The sequence below is a fragment of the Dryas octopetala genome, chromosome 3 (assembly GCF_963921425.1).
Source record: "Dryas octopetala chromosome 3, drDryOcto1.1, whole genome shotgun sequence".
NCBI lineage: Eukaryota > Viridiplantae > Streptophyta > Magnoliopsida > Rosales > Rosaceae > Dryas > Dryas octopetala.
The window spans coordinates 5,361,757-5,377,725 of NC_141368.1; the positions used below are offsets into that span (position 1 = coordinate 5,361,757).

At 37.4% G+C, this 15,969-nt stretch overlaps 4 protein-coding genes across 6 annotated transcripts; all 4 read right to left on the reverse strand.

The window, feature by feature from the left end:
* Positions 1-566: 566 nt before the first annotated feature.
* Positions 567-3,363, reverse strand: LOC147290001 (16 kDa phloem protein 1-like). The gene is made up of 5 exons (XM_086236815.1): positions 3,223-3,363; positions 2,413-2,478; positions 1,667-1,805; positions 1,194-1,329; positions 567-1,022 (listed from the first exon to the last, which is right to left on the reverse strand). Exons 1-5 carry the CDS (start codon positions 3,287-3,289, stop codon positions 957-959), a joined length of 474 nt encoding a protein of 157 aa, XP_086092941.1. The 5' UTR covers positions 3,290-3,363; the 3' UTR covers positions 567-956.
* Positions 3,364-4,005: 642 nt separating this feature from the next.
* On the reverse strand, positions 4,006-7,289 carry SCL30 (SC35-like splicing factor 30). The gene is made up of 8 exons (XM_086237196.1): positions 7,161-7,289; positions 6,745-6,920; positions 6,576-6,653; positions 5,366-5,530; positions 5,206-5,249; positions 4,895-4,955; positions 4,607-4,792; positions 4,006-4,361 (listed from the first exon to the last, which is right to left on the reverse strand). The coding sequence occupies exons 2-8, from the start codon at positions 6,906-6,908 to the stop codon at positions 4,220-4,222; spliced, it is 840 nt and encodes a 279-aa protein (XP_086093322.1). The 5' UTR covers positions 6,909-6,920; positions 7,161-7,289; the 3' UTR covers positions 4,006-4,219.
* An 826-nt stretch (positions 7,290-8,115) lies between these two features.
* LOC147290003 (Radical SAM superfamily protein) lies at positions 8,116-12,003 on the reverse strand. 3 transcript variants are annotated; one of them, XR_015121226.1, is made up of 11 exons: positions 11,726-12,003; positions 11,558-11,633; positions 11,350-11,447; positions 11,003-11,104; positions 10,775-10,861; positions 10,437-10,553; positions 9,707-9,810; positions 9,304-9,443; positions 9,056-9,192; positions 8,664-8,916; positions 8,116-8,534 (listed from the first exon to the last, which is right to left on the reverse strand). XR_015121226.1 is itself a non-coding variant. In XM_086237164.1 (10 exons), exons 1-10 carry the CDS (start codon positions 11,942-11,944, stop codon positions 8,740-8,742), a joined length of 1,257 nt encoding a protein of 418 aa, XP_086093290.1. In that variant the 5' UTR covers positions 11,945-12,003; the 3' UTR covers positions 8,116-8,739. The 3 variants fall into 3 exon arrangements, 1 of the variants encoding a protein (XP_086093290.1); XR_015121225.1 differs by having other exon boundaries at positions 8,645-8,916; XM_086237164.1 differs by having other exon boundaries at positions 8,116-8,916.
* Positions 12,004-12,598: 595 nt separating this feature from the next.
* LOC147290004 (receptor-like cytoplasmic kinase 176) lies at positions 12,599-15,094 on the reverse strand. The gene is made up of 6 exons (XM_086234943.1): positions 15,041-15,094; positions 14,650-14,955; positions 14,209-14,344; positions 13,952-14,085; positions 13,674-13,857; positions 12,599-13,243 (listed from the first exon to the last, which is right to left on the reverse strand). Exons 1-6 carry the CDS (start codon positions 15,092-15,094, stop codon positions 12,915-12,917), a joined length of 1,143 nt encoding a protein of 380 aa, XP_086091069.1. The 3' UTR covers positions 12,599-12,914.
* Between the last annotated feature and the right edge of the window lie 875 nt (positions 15,095-15,969).

Below are 15,969 nucleotides of genomic sequence, written 5' to 3' on the forward strand. Positions count from 1 at the left end.
ACCAAACTAATTGACTATAAAAAGAGACATGTAACCATTCAGTCTTACAACACACTTGAATAAACCAAACTAATTGACTATAAAAAGAGACATGTAACCATTCAGTCTTACAACACACTTGGATAAACCAAACTAATTGACTATAAAAAGAGAGGCCAAGACCCTTATAAGCACACTTGGGTAAACCAAACTAATTGACTATAAGTCATTCTCACGTATATGACATAACCAAAAATACAAGGCCACAATCCCAGTCATTAATCCTAAGTCGTGACAAAACAGGTGAAATGCCACTTAAATATTTCTTGGTGGCAAGGAACATAATTCATCAGCATAAGAAGCATATCAAGATAGGACCTTGCCTCCTTTAATTTTCTTTACTTACAGAAGCAAATTAGTCAGAATTATGCATCTGCTAGTGACATGCAGAGAGATTTTTTATTTCTCATCTGGTTACAAAGAAGAGGTAAGAAAAGAGAAGCCGTCTTAATCATTTTCTAACACTACTGGATAGTCTGGATAACTATTACAGAAGACGCATGCTCTTTGAAGCCGAAAAGAGCACATTGGCACTAACCCATTATGACAGATTGGAATTGGAATTTTCAGACTACAAATGACCAAAAGCACATTGTTGTCAAGATGTCCTACTTTGAAGTTGTTATGTTTTGCGACCAGGGTCATGTTGTTCTTGAAACTACTTACAGCATTTTGTAACAACTAGGTTGTCCATGTCCATCATATATAGGAGCTGTGCTTTGGACAAGGCAAATGTATTTATCTACTAACTGATTACAAAGAGACAAGGGGGCATTACACACAAGATTAACTATAAGTCTTGGGGCTTGCAATGCCGGCCCAATCCTCTTGAAGGAGCTTAACCACAGTCCATGGCCCAGATTGAAGTCCAAACTGTACTTTCCAAGCCCATTCCCATGATTGGCAGTGTTTCTTTCCTAAGAATGATGTGCATCACTATGTTTCCATCCTCCAAACTCTTGTCCATCATATTCCCGTTCTGCCTGTAAAATGCAACACCCCACACATCAATCAAACAGAAATGCTTACTGTTCAACAATGTGCAAACTAGAAGTTTATTATGAGCAAAACTCACAGTCCCATCATATATGATATATACATATATGTCTGTGTGTTAAGGAAAAATATGAAAAAGAAAATAATATGAACAATACCCTGTGGGTGAAAGTTACACCAACTTGAATCTCTCCGCGATAAGTATGATCTGCGCGAACCACACTATATTTAAGAGGGCGAAGTTCAGCAGTTCCTTTCTCCACACCCTCTGCCAATAAATCCTTAACGTAAATCCTGCAAATTAAAGGCCATTTCATACGAGTCATGACTAACTAAGAAGAATGTATACACACAAACATATGAGTATATTTTGAAAATAGGCCTTTGTGGGGTTGAGATTCTTTTTTTCTTTAATTCAAGAAAGAGAACCCAAGAGTCGCTAGATAAACTCTAGTTGTAAGTGTGGGGATAAGTACTCTACCACTGAAGCTATAAGCCCCACGTAGTTAGAATTCTCAACAAAGATTGTCCAAATAACATTATTCAGTTGGCATTTATTAAATATGAGCATGTTCTTTCACATTGTACTATATATATCTAAGCTCTTATATATATGAATAATGTTACTCACGTTGCTTCCCCTATATAGTCATCATGAGAGAAGGTGTCCTTGTCCATGATCTTGAGGATAAGCTTATACTGCTCGCCTGACCCCGGATACTCTGCCCTCAGTGTAAGCCTCTCGTTCCACACTGGACTGCTGCCTTCCCCTGCAGTGCATTACAAATTAGTACATCTAGTCTTACAAAGGCAGTAATTTAGAGAGGACTCCTCATTAGTTTTACCAATTAATGTTTGTGCATTCAAACAATTCGTTGGTTAGTTAGCACTACATTTGTGCATTTTATAATAAAGAATCATAACGTGACTGTTTTTAATATTACTAGTTACAAGGGCTCTTATATGCCCTCATTTGATAATTGATATTATATAAGCGTTTACTTGGCCATGAGTAATAAAGTACTTCAACTTTTAGAAGGAACTGAAAAGCTTTGAGCATTGCATTAACTATGCCACTAGATCTCAAAGTCTACTACAGATATACCAAGAAACAGTCTAGTAGTCTACTATAGTTCCATACATTACACGAGGAATCAATGGACATTTGTATATAAATAACATATGTACATAGGCCAATCAAATATTGCCCTTACAAAACTGATCTAGAATAGATATATAGGAATTTAACACTTCTTTTCATTATGTCATAGAAAACGGACATCTCTTAATTTTATTCTTGTCAAAAACAGAATATATTAGTATTAATCAATATCTCCAAGTATTGGGTGCAAGGGGAGGTCAGAAGTCAGAACTAACCTCGAGCCACGCTGCTCTTGCGCTCCTGGCCTTTGTATTGAACCAGAACATAAGGGTCCATACGACCTACCAAATCATACTTTCATTACTTTAATTGTATGTACTAAAATAGCATTATAACCAAGTTGTAATACCAAACTAAAAAAGAAAAAGAAAAAAGGTAAATTATTCATGTCTATGCATTTAGGTCTGCTTTGCATTAAAGTGTCACAAGGAGGTAAAACCTAACAATCTGCTTTGCATTAAAGTGCCACAAGGAGGTAAAACCTAACAATCTGCTTTGCATTAAAGTGCCACAAGGAGGTAAAACCTAACATCAATTATTGATGGTCTGATATGCCCATTTGATGGAACCAATCAAACTTGAATGAATTTTGAAACATGTTTATAGTGCAGATTGTAGATATTACGTATAAATTGGATCATCTTCTATCTCATGTCAGACATATCTCTTCACTCTTCAGTGTAGGTCTCTCTTGCTTGCAGTTGAATATATGGGATATTAAAGATGGATAAGAAGAATAATAATATATCCCAAAAAAAAAAAAAAAAGAAAAAAAAGAGAGGAAATGGAACTGTATCATTGTTGAAGTTCACAACTCTACTGGATATATATGGTGGCAAAATTGTTGAACTATTCAAGATTTCATCGATGTAATTAAAGTGTAAAACGTGGAAATTAAGGAGAATAGTTGATTAAATTTAAGAAACAGAGCATTGTATTATTGTATGTTAAGAAGAATAACACAGAAATCAAAACTCGATAGGCTTATGAATGCTTAAAAGAAAAGAAAGCAAGAGATATTATACCGATGAAATCGGCGTTTCCAAGGCCTTTTGCACTCACAAGCAGCACCTCCATTATCCCAACTCCCATCTCTGTCTATCTCTCTGAGAATTTCAATTTCAATAACAATAAAATTCTATGAAAGCGTAGATGAAATTGGCATTGTTGATAACGAAGGATTATGACTTATATACAAGGGCAATTGATACAATGACAGGCGGTCAGATTTCACGAATGAACAACAACCGGCAGTCAGCCACCTCTGCAGGCTCAGCGGCAGGTCTTTCTAAGTTAACTAATGTCAAGTGGGCACACGTTTTATGGGGAAGAGAACAAAACAATAGACTAAATATGCCTATTCAAGTGGGGCACATTTGACTTGACAAATAAGGCACGTTGAGTTTTGGTTCCATGGAAATTTCTAAATCTGCCTGTCATAAGTTGAACAAGTAAAAATGTATAATCGTCTCATCTATTTCCATCATCTGAGAACCCCATTTCTGAAAAGTAGAAACTCAGCCTCGCTGGTTACAGAGAAGAGGTAATAAGTGAGAGGCCTTTTCCTAATCGTTTTTTTCCACTATTGGGTAGCTGTAAGAAGATAGAGGCTCTTTGAAGCCAAAAAGAGCACATTGAAGCTAATCCACTATGGCACACCATGACATATTGAAATTGGAATTTTCAGACCCACAAATGACCAAAAGACTTGGTTCCCCATCCAGAACTCTTACTTTGAAGTTGTTATCTTTTGTGATAAGGGTCGTGTTCCTTAAAACTTATTATTACAGCATTTTGTAGCAACTGGGTTCACCAATGTAGATTTTTCTTTTATTCTTTAAGACAAATTAAATAGAACTAAGCTTTCATGGTCCAAAGAAAGCGAAACAAGTTCTAATAATTCCAAATGTTTGCACGCAAGTTAGAGAACTCAGGCACAACAAACTCAAGTTACAAACCGAAAAATTGGAAATCTGCGAAACACGATCAAATATATGTTTATGCATTCACAATTCCTTTTCCTTATCTGCTGCGCCTAGGTGATAGCTCACGCCTAGGAGGTGATAACTCAGCAGATCTGGACCTAGAACCAGATGGTGATCTTGATGCTCTACCAGGAGAACTCCAATGACCTCTTGCATCCTTAGATTCGTGCATAGATTTCCTACAAAAGCATAATTTGACATAAGATTGTGCAACCAACATAAAACATCAGCGTGACATGAATTATTAGACAAAAACTAATGCAAATGTACACTCGATTAGCCACACTACTTTCACCATTAAGTTCAGCTCAATGCTAATGAATCAAGCACTTCATCATGACAACACGTTTGAAAGACAGTGTATTGAGAAACCTGCAGATAGCTAGAAAAGTGAAACAATTGGAGGATAGAGAATTCAACTCACTTGTCATATCCATCACCATTTTCATTCTGTCCAGCCCCAGCCCCATCACCATAAGCTGGAGAATATGGCCTGCGATCATGACCACCATCTCGCTCTTGTGGAGGATCTCGTGATCTTGGGTGGTCTCCACGCCTCCTAATTGGGGAAACAGAGTCACCTCGCCGTCTTGGAGCAGGAGAGTAGGACCTGAAAAAGAAATATGCCATTGTATCCGCTTGCTTCAGTGGGCATTTGGGAAAAAAAATAAAACATAAAAACTTATGGAAATCTGTAACCTTCAAAGCTTACCTTGAGCGGTACCGGCTTCTCGAACCTGATGGATAGTGTGGAGAGCGAGAGTGAGAACGTCCTGTGACATACAAGATAAATAGGATAGAAATTAGATTCAACAAACATCACTTCACAGAAGGTAGTCATATGGCCACACAATTCCTATTGTGTGACATCACAATGTCATGGACTACCACAGCCCGTTGATCGCATTGACCACACCACACAGTGAAGCCAAAATGATCAACAACATTGAGAGGGTGTCACACATTGTTGTCAGAAACATCATAACATAATAAGTAAAACTTATATTGTCTGAAACAACATACCATAATGAGAAGATCGTCTTTCCCCATAGCCTGATGATGGTCCTCTGCAGAAAGTAAAATAAACAATTGGTGTTTCAAACACATCAAATCAAGTTAATGAGTTGTTATTAGAGAGAGAGAGAGAGAGAGAGAGAGAGAGAGAGAGAATAGAAGAAACAACCTAACCCTAGTCCTTTGACGCATCTCCTCTGGCCTTTTCCTTGTCTCTGCAGCAACAACCACAGATATCTCCCTCCCCGCAAAAATTTTCCCATTCATATGATACTGAGCCTCTGCAGCTTCATAAGAATCCACAAATTGCACAAATGCAAATCCCCGAGGTTCCCTACATAGAAGATCAGGAAGGCTTAATACAAAGTATGAAAGACTAAGTCTCAGCATAGATTGATTGTATGAGGACAGTGACTTGTCAAAATGAGCATACTAAGTTATCACCACAATGTCATTACTTAGTATACCTTCTTTACACATCTAACATCAGCTTGGTAGCACTTCCACCTAAGTGGATGCTGAATTTACGTAAAGCAGGTAAAATTGAAGCTTAGTGGCTGACCTTTTCTTTATAGTCAAGTATGAAAGGCAACTTCAAAATATGCAAATAACTTGGAAATTCTTCACATTCTTTATAAGAAGCACTTGAAATCAACGTTGCCCCCAAAATAAAAATTTCTCCTCAACATTGCCCCAAATTCTTCACATTCTTGTGATTATAAGCACTTGAAATCAACGTTGTCCTCATCAAACTTCTATTGATTGTTGTAATTATATAATCCCCAAATTCTTCACATTCTTGTGATTATAAGCACTTGAAATCAACGTTGGCCTCATCAAACTTCTATTGATTGTTGTAATTATATAATTTCTCTTCATAAGAAGATCATTCTTCATTTGAAGATTACTCTTAACACGCTTGGAATACCACTATGTTAGGCAATGATAAACAGTAGGCCTTCATCAAATGTGGGGCTTGGTCTTGTTTTAACTTCAAAGTTCAAACCAACATACCCCCTGACAAACCAGTTCAAGAACTCACTATGAAAAAGGAAAAATACCTTAAAATATAGTTTAAGAAATTCAATACACATATATTTTCTCCCCTACTTACATATTCTAACCAAGGATGCCAAGAAAGTAAGAAGTAAGGAATCTGAAACAACTAGAAATTCAAATAATATTCTTATTGATTGAGTTTCTCTGGCATGAGGTATACAAACCACCCAAAAGATGTCAACTTCAACAAAGTATGCACCCATTTGAAGCATTTATATGATCTGGGTAATGCTCACCACTATTCAAAACCAAAAATTCAAGCAATACCACTCAAGAAACCATTAATAACACCGACATACATAAGCAAAAGTAAAGCTCACCCTGTGTAGAAGTCCTTGGGAATGTAGACATCCCGAACAAGCCCAAATCTCTCAAAGGGAACTCGCAGCTCTTCCGACCTGCAAAATCAGACAAAACCCCCAATTGAGAAAACACTAAAAAACACCAACCACACCACAACCCAAAATTTTCTTTTACACAATTGCGGACCTGCAATCCAGAGGAATGTTCCGGACCAAAAGGCTCCCGCTATTCTGCTCCTTGCGCCTCCTCGGGGGGCTTCTGCCTCGGCCGCCGCCGCCACCACCACCGCCACCACCGCCGCCATAGCCTCTCCTTGGAGGACTATAGTACTGTGGGCTGTACCTCCTCATATTCGATACTGCCTATTCCATCACAACACAAAGAAACCCAAAAGGGATTGCTTTCAAAGATCGCATCGCAAGCAGAAGAAACAAGAAAACAACAAAAGGATTAAATCTTTTTTCTTTTGTGATTATCGGCAACCAAAGGATGATGCTTTTAGCCTTAGGGTTTCTCTTTTATTTTTTTGTCGATTTTTCTGATAAGATAGAAGAATTGAAAAGTGAAGAGTCAAGGGAAGCTAAGATATGGAGATAGATTACCTGTAAGTCTGGAGAGCTTCGAAGAATTTTTACTTAGATCTGAATTCTGAAAGACTGAGGAACAACGAATCGAACCCTGATTTTAAAGCCAGCTTGCAGAAGCTACTGTTCAGTTCAGTTCAATCAAACCCCAAAAGGCCACTTTGGGTGGGCCCTGTTTCTGTTACTTGATCTCTCTGGGCCTTAATTGTATCTGAGAAACTGGATCTTCTTGGGCCTTGTTTCATTTCATTAATGTTTTCTTGGTCAATTGCATTTCATTTCATTAATGTTTAATTTCACCTAATTGTTCCCTCATCCTTAAAAATAAAATTTGGAATTTTATCCTTATTAATTTGAGTGTATATATTTTCACCCTCTTGTATCTAAAACTAAAAAAAAAAATTAGGATATAAAATAATCATACCTTTTTATAGATGTATAGGCATCAATCAAATAATATCATCTATTTTAAATTTTGGTGGCATATTAGAATTAGATTTTATGAAAGAAATAAATTATGGAAAAAGATGTATCTGGGTGGGTGGGTGGGATGATAGTTTAAGGAGGTGGGAGGAGTGTTTACTGGGTGAATTTTTGGGTTAGTAAATTCAAGGGTAGTATAGAAATAATGAGAGGCGGAAACAATGCTTTTATACTTTTTAAAAATTTAATAGGTGTAAAAATAAAGTGGGTGGAGAAATAAGTCATAGATTCGTGGGGGTAAAATATAAGCAATTAAGCACTCTATTAATTTTTATTTTTTTTTATTTTACATGTTTAGAATGTAAAAAAAAGGTCAGCAATCGATAGCGATGGAAGAGGGAATAGGAATTATAGGATGGAGGAACAAAAGAGGGAAATAAATTTAAGAGTTAAATAATAAGGATAAAATGGACATTATAAAATTTGATGGTTGTGATAAGTAATAATTGAATCTAAATAGAATTTAACTTATTTAATATACACGAGGCAATGGGCAACAATAACAGATGAAAATTTCAATACATCCTGAATGTTTCCTGTATATGTAGCAACAATTCATAAAAAACAAAAAAGAAAAAAAAATTCTCACATAAATTTCAACTAAATATTACAATAAAAGATTTTGGTTAAAAAAAATATACTCAACACTAAAATACATGTCATACAGAGAGGTTTCCTGTGTGGTTGACAACGAGAGATCCATTTTAAGAAACTAGCGTAACAGTCCATTATTTCTAAAAGAACCTTTCTTTTTTGTCATTTGCAAGTTTCAGGTAAACCCACATGGAGGAAAAGTGTTGTTCTCTTGTGCCTTTGCGAGCCATTCGATAATCAGCAACGCTGGGATATCAGCAAACCACAATAGTTCTCCCCCAAATCTTAGCATCACTTACAGGAGAAACTTGGTTTCTGCAGCCAACACAGCATCATATACAGTAAATATCCCTCCACAAGGACCACAACTAGTAAAATTAGATGATGAAGACCAGCCACAACTAGTAAAGGTATATAATGCAGACCAGCTTCAACTTTGAATACCACATTCATCAACACGAAAATGTGTGGCGTACAGCACACTGTGTAGAGGAGCAAACAGCCCAGGAACATTGTGGCATCAACATGCAACTGCAACTTCTTCTTGAGGTTCTAAGTCATCAGAGTCGGTGGGCAAAGGACTCTTCTGGAACTTGTTTCTTAGCTGACCACAAGCAGCATCTGCATCCAGGCCCCTTGTTTGACGTGTGGTAACAGTTACTTTACCTTTCTCCAGAGCAGCTGCAAATGCCTGCACCTGCATGATTTTTTCAATAGAAAAACAGTAACTAAAGAGGTTAACAAAGCAATAAATAAAAAATTAAGAAAAAATTGGATCTAGTGATAAGGTGTTTATGTTAAAGAATAAAGGGGAAACAACACAAACAATCACATACAGCTTTCTTGGATGGACGCCGATACTCAGAGCCTTCTATTGGATTAAAAGGAATCAAGTTCACATGATAACCTCGTCCGTACTCATGGAGCAGCTCTGCAAGTTCAACTGCATGCTCTACTGCATCATTGACTCCAGCTGCTCAAATAGATATGAAAATTGACATTAACATATTTTCATGTTGTTACAGTAAGCGCACAATGGATGAGCAAGGGACAAATGAAAATTTTCTAAAATTAATTTCAGTACCTAAAAGTGCATACTCAAAGGAAACGCGTCTACTGGTTTCAAGGAAATAGTCCCTGCAATCCTTCATGAGTGCATTTAGAGGATATGCTTTCGCACTTGGCACAATTGTTTCCCTGAGTTTCTGGTTAGGAGCATGCAGGCTGATGCACAAGAAAATGGGAAAAATTTAACAGTGCAGGGGATATAAAATTGCATAAACTGAAGTAAAAACTTTGGACATCATAGAAAATCATTTTCTGCTTCATATTTTATAACAATTAGTGATTGCAGCCATAAATACTGGATCTTGAGCTGACTTCATGAACCAAACAAGGAGAGGCTCAATTACTACAAATAACACCATTAAATCATCCACAAAATCATTGAACCAAATATTCTTAATTTTTTTCTATTAAGAACATACCTGACTGCCAATGTTGACTGAAGCTTGTGAGATGCCAGCTTTTTAATTGTATTTGGAACTCCCACAGTGGAAATTGTGATCATTCTTTGCCCAATTTGCACATCCTTAACAGAAAAAAAAGTCCGACCACAAATGAGCTTTCACTTAGACAGTGATACCAACACTTGAAACAATATAAACATTAGAGGTAAATTGTACTAAAAGAGCATTCCACCTTAAAACAAGTTTTATACGACTTTTTTCATTTGTAGTTGTGTGGATTGGGTCACTTTTTCTTAGTATTAGATTTGAATGATTTAGATGCTTTTGTTATGATTTACTTCTCTCATTTTTTGTTATAAACTTATGGTGTATTGTTGATAAACTGTTCATATCTTTGTTGGAGAGCTCTCAAATTCTGAAATTTTTTTAATGATTTTGTGAAGTGTGAACATTTTAAAAACTTCCAAGAAACTAAAAATTCGAATTTTTTTTAAAATCTGAAACTTGGAAATCCAAAAGTATTTGGGAATCGGAATTAGGACGCCTTTCAAAATTCCAAAAATTTTGCATAGGGTTTTATTCCAATCTATTTCATCGAAAATCAAGCCTAATCCCAACATGTTACTTGGCAAACCTATGGGGGTTGGTACGAGTTTAATGTAACAAAGTCAAGTGTTTAATTCTATAACACATATAGAACATGGAAATAAAGCAGTTATTAAAATGCACAAGGTAGTTGCAAATGCACCTTATTCAAGCACTGGTGTGCTTCAAGTACTGCCTTCAGGTTCAACATTGGTTCACCCATTCCCATGAACACTACATTAGTCACCCTATTCTTGAAGATTTCTTCAATAGCCAAAACCTGTGAATATAAAGGTATCTAAAATCACAATGTATTTGCTGAACAAACTCTAGCTTGCTTATGTATTAGCATACAACAATGATAACAGCTATAATTCTTAAACTGTCTTTTAAGTAAAGTTCAATCATTCCTGTTCACAAATTAGGTAAGCCGGGAAACACACAAACAGCCCCAACTCATAATGGATTTTGAAGATGGAGCGTGGAAAAGACAACCAATACCTGCTCAACAATTTCATGCCTCTTAAGGTTCCTCGAAAACCCTCCTTTTCCGGTGGCACAAAAAGAGCAACGCAGTGGGCATCCCACCTATTTCACCCAATCAAAAAAAAAAAAAAAAAATTGCATTGACAAATGACAATTACTGTAGTGCACCACACACAAGCTAACATCAAAATATAACTGCAGGGGGAATTTTGTCAATGGGTGAATCTCGTCTCAGAAACTCACCTGTGATGAGACACATGCTGTAAGGCGCATGGTACCTTTCTCGTCTTCAACTGGTATGCCAACAGTTTCAATCAATCTGTTATCCTCCAACTTTATCAATAACTGCAAGATTAATGGCACATATTTTAACCACTAATACGGTAATACGAAATTACCCGCACCTTGGTGAATTCTAGGCAACAAAATTCTATGAAAAAGTATCATATTGGGAACCAAAATTCCCAACCAAAAAAAAAAAGTTTCTATCATATCAATAAGCTATAACAAGAAAATCCCACATCATAGATAACAAAGTATGTCATCAAAAACTCACTGAACGGCCCAGTAACCATGTCCAAAGAAATTACTTTAACAGTGCCATCAGCAGCAGTGACAGTATGGTAAATGGATGACCGCCCAACCCTCCATCCAGCTTCCTCAAGCTCATTCCTGAATGCCTGAGGCACTGTAGCATAGACCATAGTAATATAGCATAAAACCACCCAATCTTTACCAAAATTTAAAACTTTTGAAAATAAAATAAATAATAAAAAAGGAGAAACAAGAGAAATTTACTCTGACTGAAATCCTTAATATCTTTAATCTTTCGTTTATAAATAAGATGATGGAGCTGCTTCCCTCTGTAGCCTTGCTATATACACATTTTATGAAATAGAAGTAAGTACATAAATTCAAGAACTTTCGATTCTCGGCAAACAAACTGACCATATTGAGCTTTATTACCTGACCGAAGTCGAGGGCGAGCTGCTGGAGCTCCGGCTCGGACAAGCCGAGGAGCGCGCGCGAGTCCGCGGGAGAGGCGCGAGAGGGAGCGGGAGTGGTGGACAGGTTCATGCTCGAAGGGGTAATGGTATTGGCTGCCAAGGCGCGAGTACGGACCGCACGTGCGAGAGGGACGGAGCACACGCGCTGAATTAGCGCCGTTGATGTGGCTGTCATCATTCTGCTACTGTTCGGTTTTGGCTTTGAGGATGAAGATGAAGCAGAAGAAGTGAAGAAGAGAGAGCGAGACGATAGCTAAAAGCCTAAAACCTCAGCTTATGGTTTTGGAATATTGGGCTGTTGTGGGCTTGAGGTCCAAGTCCATAACAGTCCATGCACATTGTAATTACTAATTAGGATGGTAAAGAGGGTTCTTAAAACGTTGTGCATTTGGTCAATTTAGGACTCCATTCCCCGCCGTCTCTAATTAATTTTAGGTCTTCCCTATTGATGCTTGCCTCATGCTTTCAGGGTTACTACAAAAGAAAAATGTAAAGGGCTCGTCCTCATAAAAAAAATAAAAATAAAAAAGTGATGAGTTGGTTACACTTTTTATGTGTACAGAGAAGAAAAGTATAAGTGGCTTAAACTTTCAATGTTAATACCGGCCTCATATTGTAGAATATACGTACGTATAATAATTCACATCGCGGAAAACCACTTGAAATTGTAAAAGCGGAAAAGCCAAATAAAGCCTCATTTGTGTAGCTACTAGCTAGTATGCAGCAAAGGAAGTGGTTGTTCTGCAGCAAAGGAAGTGCCATGAAACATGTCAATAATTCCAGAGGATTAAACCTCATGTTCCTCACATTTATGGCACAGAAAGGAAAATGATTCAGAAAAGATTAATCAGGAAGACATTTCACAAAACAACAACTGTTGTAGTACATACTCATTACAAGATACAGTTTTCATATATATATATATATATGCCATCCGTTTTCTCCTTCCTTTTCTTTCCCTCCTTTTGTGGCCTAGCTAAATCCCCATTTTCCTTTGAATCAATGAAAATAATAATAAAGCATGCATGAATTTCTTATGTATTATGGGAAGCAGATGGCCTGAGATGAGAAGTAGGTGTTGCACTGGTCATCCCATCCTGCGATATTTGGGACCTTTGCTTTCAATTGCATGAGAATTTGGGCGAGTTTCATTTTGAGAGATTCCCAGGCCCTCCAATGTCACCAGTTTCCTGAAGCTTCTCCAATGCTTTCACCACCTCGTTCATGTTTGGTCTTGAGCTGGGTTCTATTGATAAGCATTGAATTGCAATGTCAAGTGCTGTACGAGCTCCACGCTTAGTGTACTGACCTTCAAGACAAGCATCCAAAATTCGGAGAACTTTGCCTTTGCTGGCAAGGTAAGGCTCGGCCCATTCAACTAAAATGCATTCCTCGGTTGGCCGGTTCCAGTCCACAGCTGGTCTGCTAGTCAACATTTCGAGCAGAACAACCCCAAAACTATACACATCACTCTGATCTTCAAAAGAAAAGAATGAGCCAAAGGTTAGATGGGAGCAGGTATAAGTATATACTCAATCATATCATGGATATTGCAGCAGTACTGGTGAAGATGATATAGGGTCAGAGATGAAAGGCCTTTAATTAAGAGTGGCTGGAACTTGATGGCAAATAAAAATGGCACTGAGATAGCAAAACTTAATAATCCAAGGAAATAGTTGTTGCTACAAAGATTTTACATGTCATGAATATACCAAACAGGTATGGTCAAGTCCCCAGTGAAGTCAGGAGTTAGAAGAAGGATATAATAATTTGTACTTTATGTAAACTTAATAAAACAAAGTCAGTAGCAGTTACATGGTTACTTAAGATAAGCAAATAGTCGGAAGTTTACCCAGAAAGTAAAACTGAACGTTCTTCAGAATTGTAGGGTAGTGATAAAAGAATACCTTTTCCGTGGGGATCTGCACGTGCATATGAGTAGAAACCATCCATAATATCCAAATCGAAGGCGACACACTCAGGAGCTGCATACCCATTTGTAGCGATAGCTCTGACTTTTGAGAAATGGCGTCTATAGCCTTGAAACCCTTCATTGGCCAAACCATAACCAGAGAGTTTGGCATTATAGCTCTGTTATTTTACAATGAAAATATGATATGTGAGAGCAAATCTAACAGAACTTTTCTAGAATCCATAAAGTTCAACAACTAAACGTTTCGCATACTGAATCAAGAAGGATCTTAGAGGAACTAAAGTCCCCATATATCACTTTTGCCTCATCACCATGAAGAAATGCTAGACCCTTAGCAGCACCAAGGGCAATCTTCATACGAAGGTTCCGTGAAAGCGAAGAACCCCCTGTTCCAACACAGTTAAGCCCCTAAATTATATTTCATATAGAAATATTTGATCTCCTCATTAATGGTATTGTTTCCTCTGAAAGATCAAATGGCTATAGAGTTAAGAAGGTCGATAACTCACTTCTAAATAGATGACCATCCAAGCTGCCGTGAGACATAAATTCATACACCAGAAGCCGGTGGTCATTCTCTAAGCAGTAGCCAATCAATTTCACAAGATTTGAGTGACACAGCTGTGCAAGGGAGTTAACTTCTGTCTATAGATCAAGAAGCACCAAAAAATCAATTAATTATTGTATGAAAATATTACACAAACAGCATGATCATCTATTGGTAACAACTATCATGGAGCAAGCTAGATCCATTAAGATTGTTTTGACCAACACTTTGGTCTGGTTCAACTAGGCTAATCTATTCCTTCAGGAGAACCTTGAGCAATCGAACATCAATGTGTATCTTCTCAACTGCTTGATTGTGCCATAGTCAACTAAGATGGACAAATGCTACTATGCTAGATATGGAGAAAGTGCGTTTGAGCATGAAGGATAGAAGTGATACTCACCAACCATTCCATGTGATTCTGCAGGGTCCTTGGTTCTCTAAAGAACCTCCTAATAGCAACGGCCATGCCAGTATTAGGCTTGGTAGCTGTGAGTGAATGCTCATCAATCCACCCCATAAAGACAGTACTAGAACAAAAAGCACTTTTACCCACCAAACTATCAGTACAGAAGTTTCTGGTGGCTGTTTCCAGTTCATGAAAGCAGAAGCTCTTCAAGATGTCAACCTCTGTCCAAGGAGTTGAAGGCACTGAGACAGATGACACCTTGCTATTAAAATTCAATCCTAGACATGTAATGTCAATGCCCTATAACTTGTATTTAATCAGCAATGTCTAAAATGGAAAGGGAAAATTAATATCCACAAACCTTTTAACATAATAAAACGGAAACCAGTGGATGAATAGCAAACTTACCATTAGGAGGCAATGGATCTTGTGGGTTCATCCCCACGCAATCAGCAGCAGCTTGGGACCAGTCAAATTGCTATACATGGTCTCATTTTCATTTAGGTGTTTCGCACCCTTAGTGTACCTCTTCACGTTATTGCGAATCCCACCACCCATAGTGTCAGTCGATCACTAACAAACTATATCGTCAACAACCGAAACCAACCCATTAGAACTGAAGCTAAAGCGAGAATTAGTACCCAGTGCATGCCAGTAGCAGTACATCAGAATTTTGAAAACCATGAATGCATGCAGTCAATGCAATCATACAAATAAGATCCCATGCTCTTTAATTTGACCCGGTGTTTCCATCTAAACTAATTACCACTGTATATTTACCAAAAAAGAAAGAAAATTACTACGTTACTGCTTCTGATCAATGACCACAACTAAAGCTCCAGTTCTTCAACGGCTGAGTAAGCTGTAAATCATGAAAACAACTAATTTGTCAATTAGGGAACTTTAAATCAAACCTGAGATCATAAAAAATCTAGAAATTAGGACGAAATTAAGAAAACCCCAGTTCTAAGTAACTGTAATTATGCAAAAATATGAATTTGTATGCATGAAAGGAAAACTACGATGCTTAAGAAGTTTACCGATCAACAAGGAAGGAAAAAAGAGAGACAGAGAGAGCTAATGAAAAACAGAGGGGACCGAAGAGGTAGACGTTGACCAATCGCGGATTGTAATTAGAATTTGTTTTTTGTTTAGCCTATTGGCGTGTGATAACAGTGGTTAAATCTGCTTAACACGACCAGTTCTTACGAGCTTATAGTTGTATATGAAATTATGAGTATGATAAATCATTAAGAATTTAAGAATCATTGATTGTCGGACTCGGACGTCATCATGCAATATACGACAGCTTTT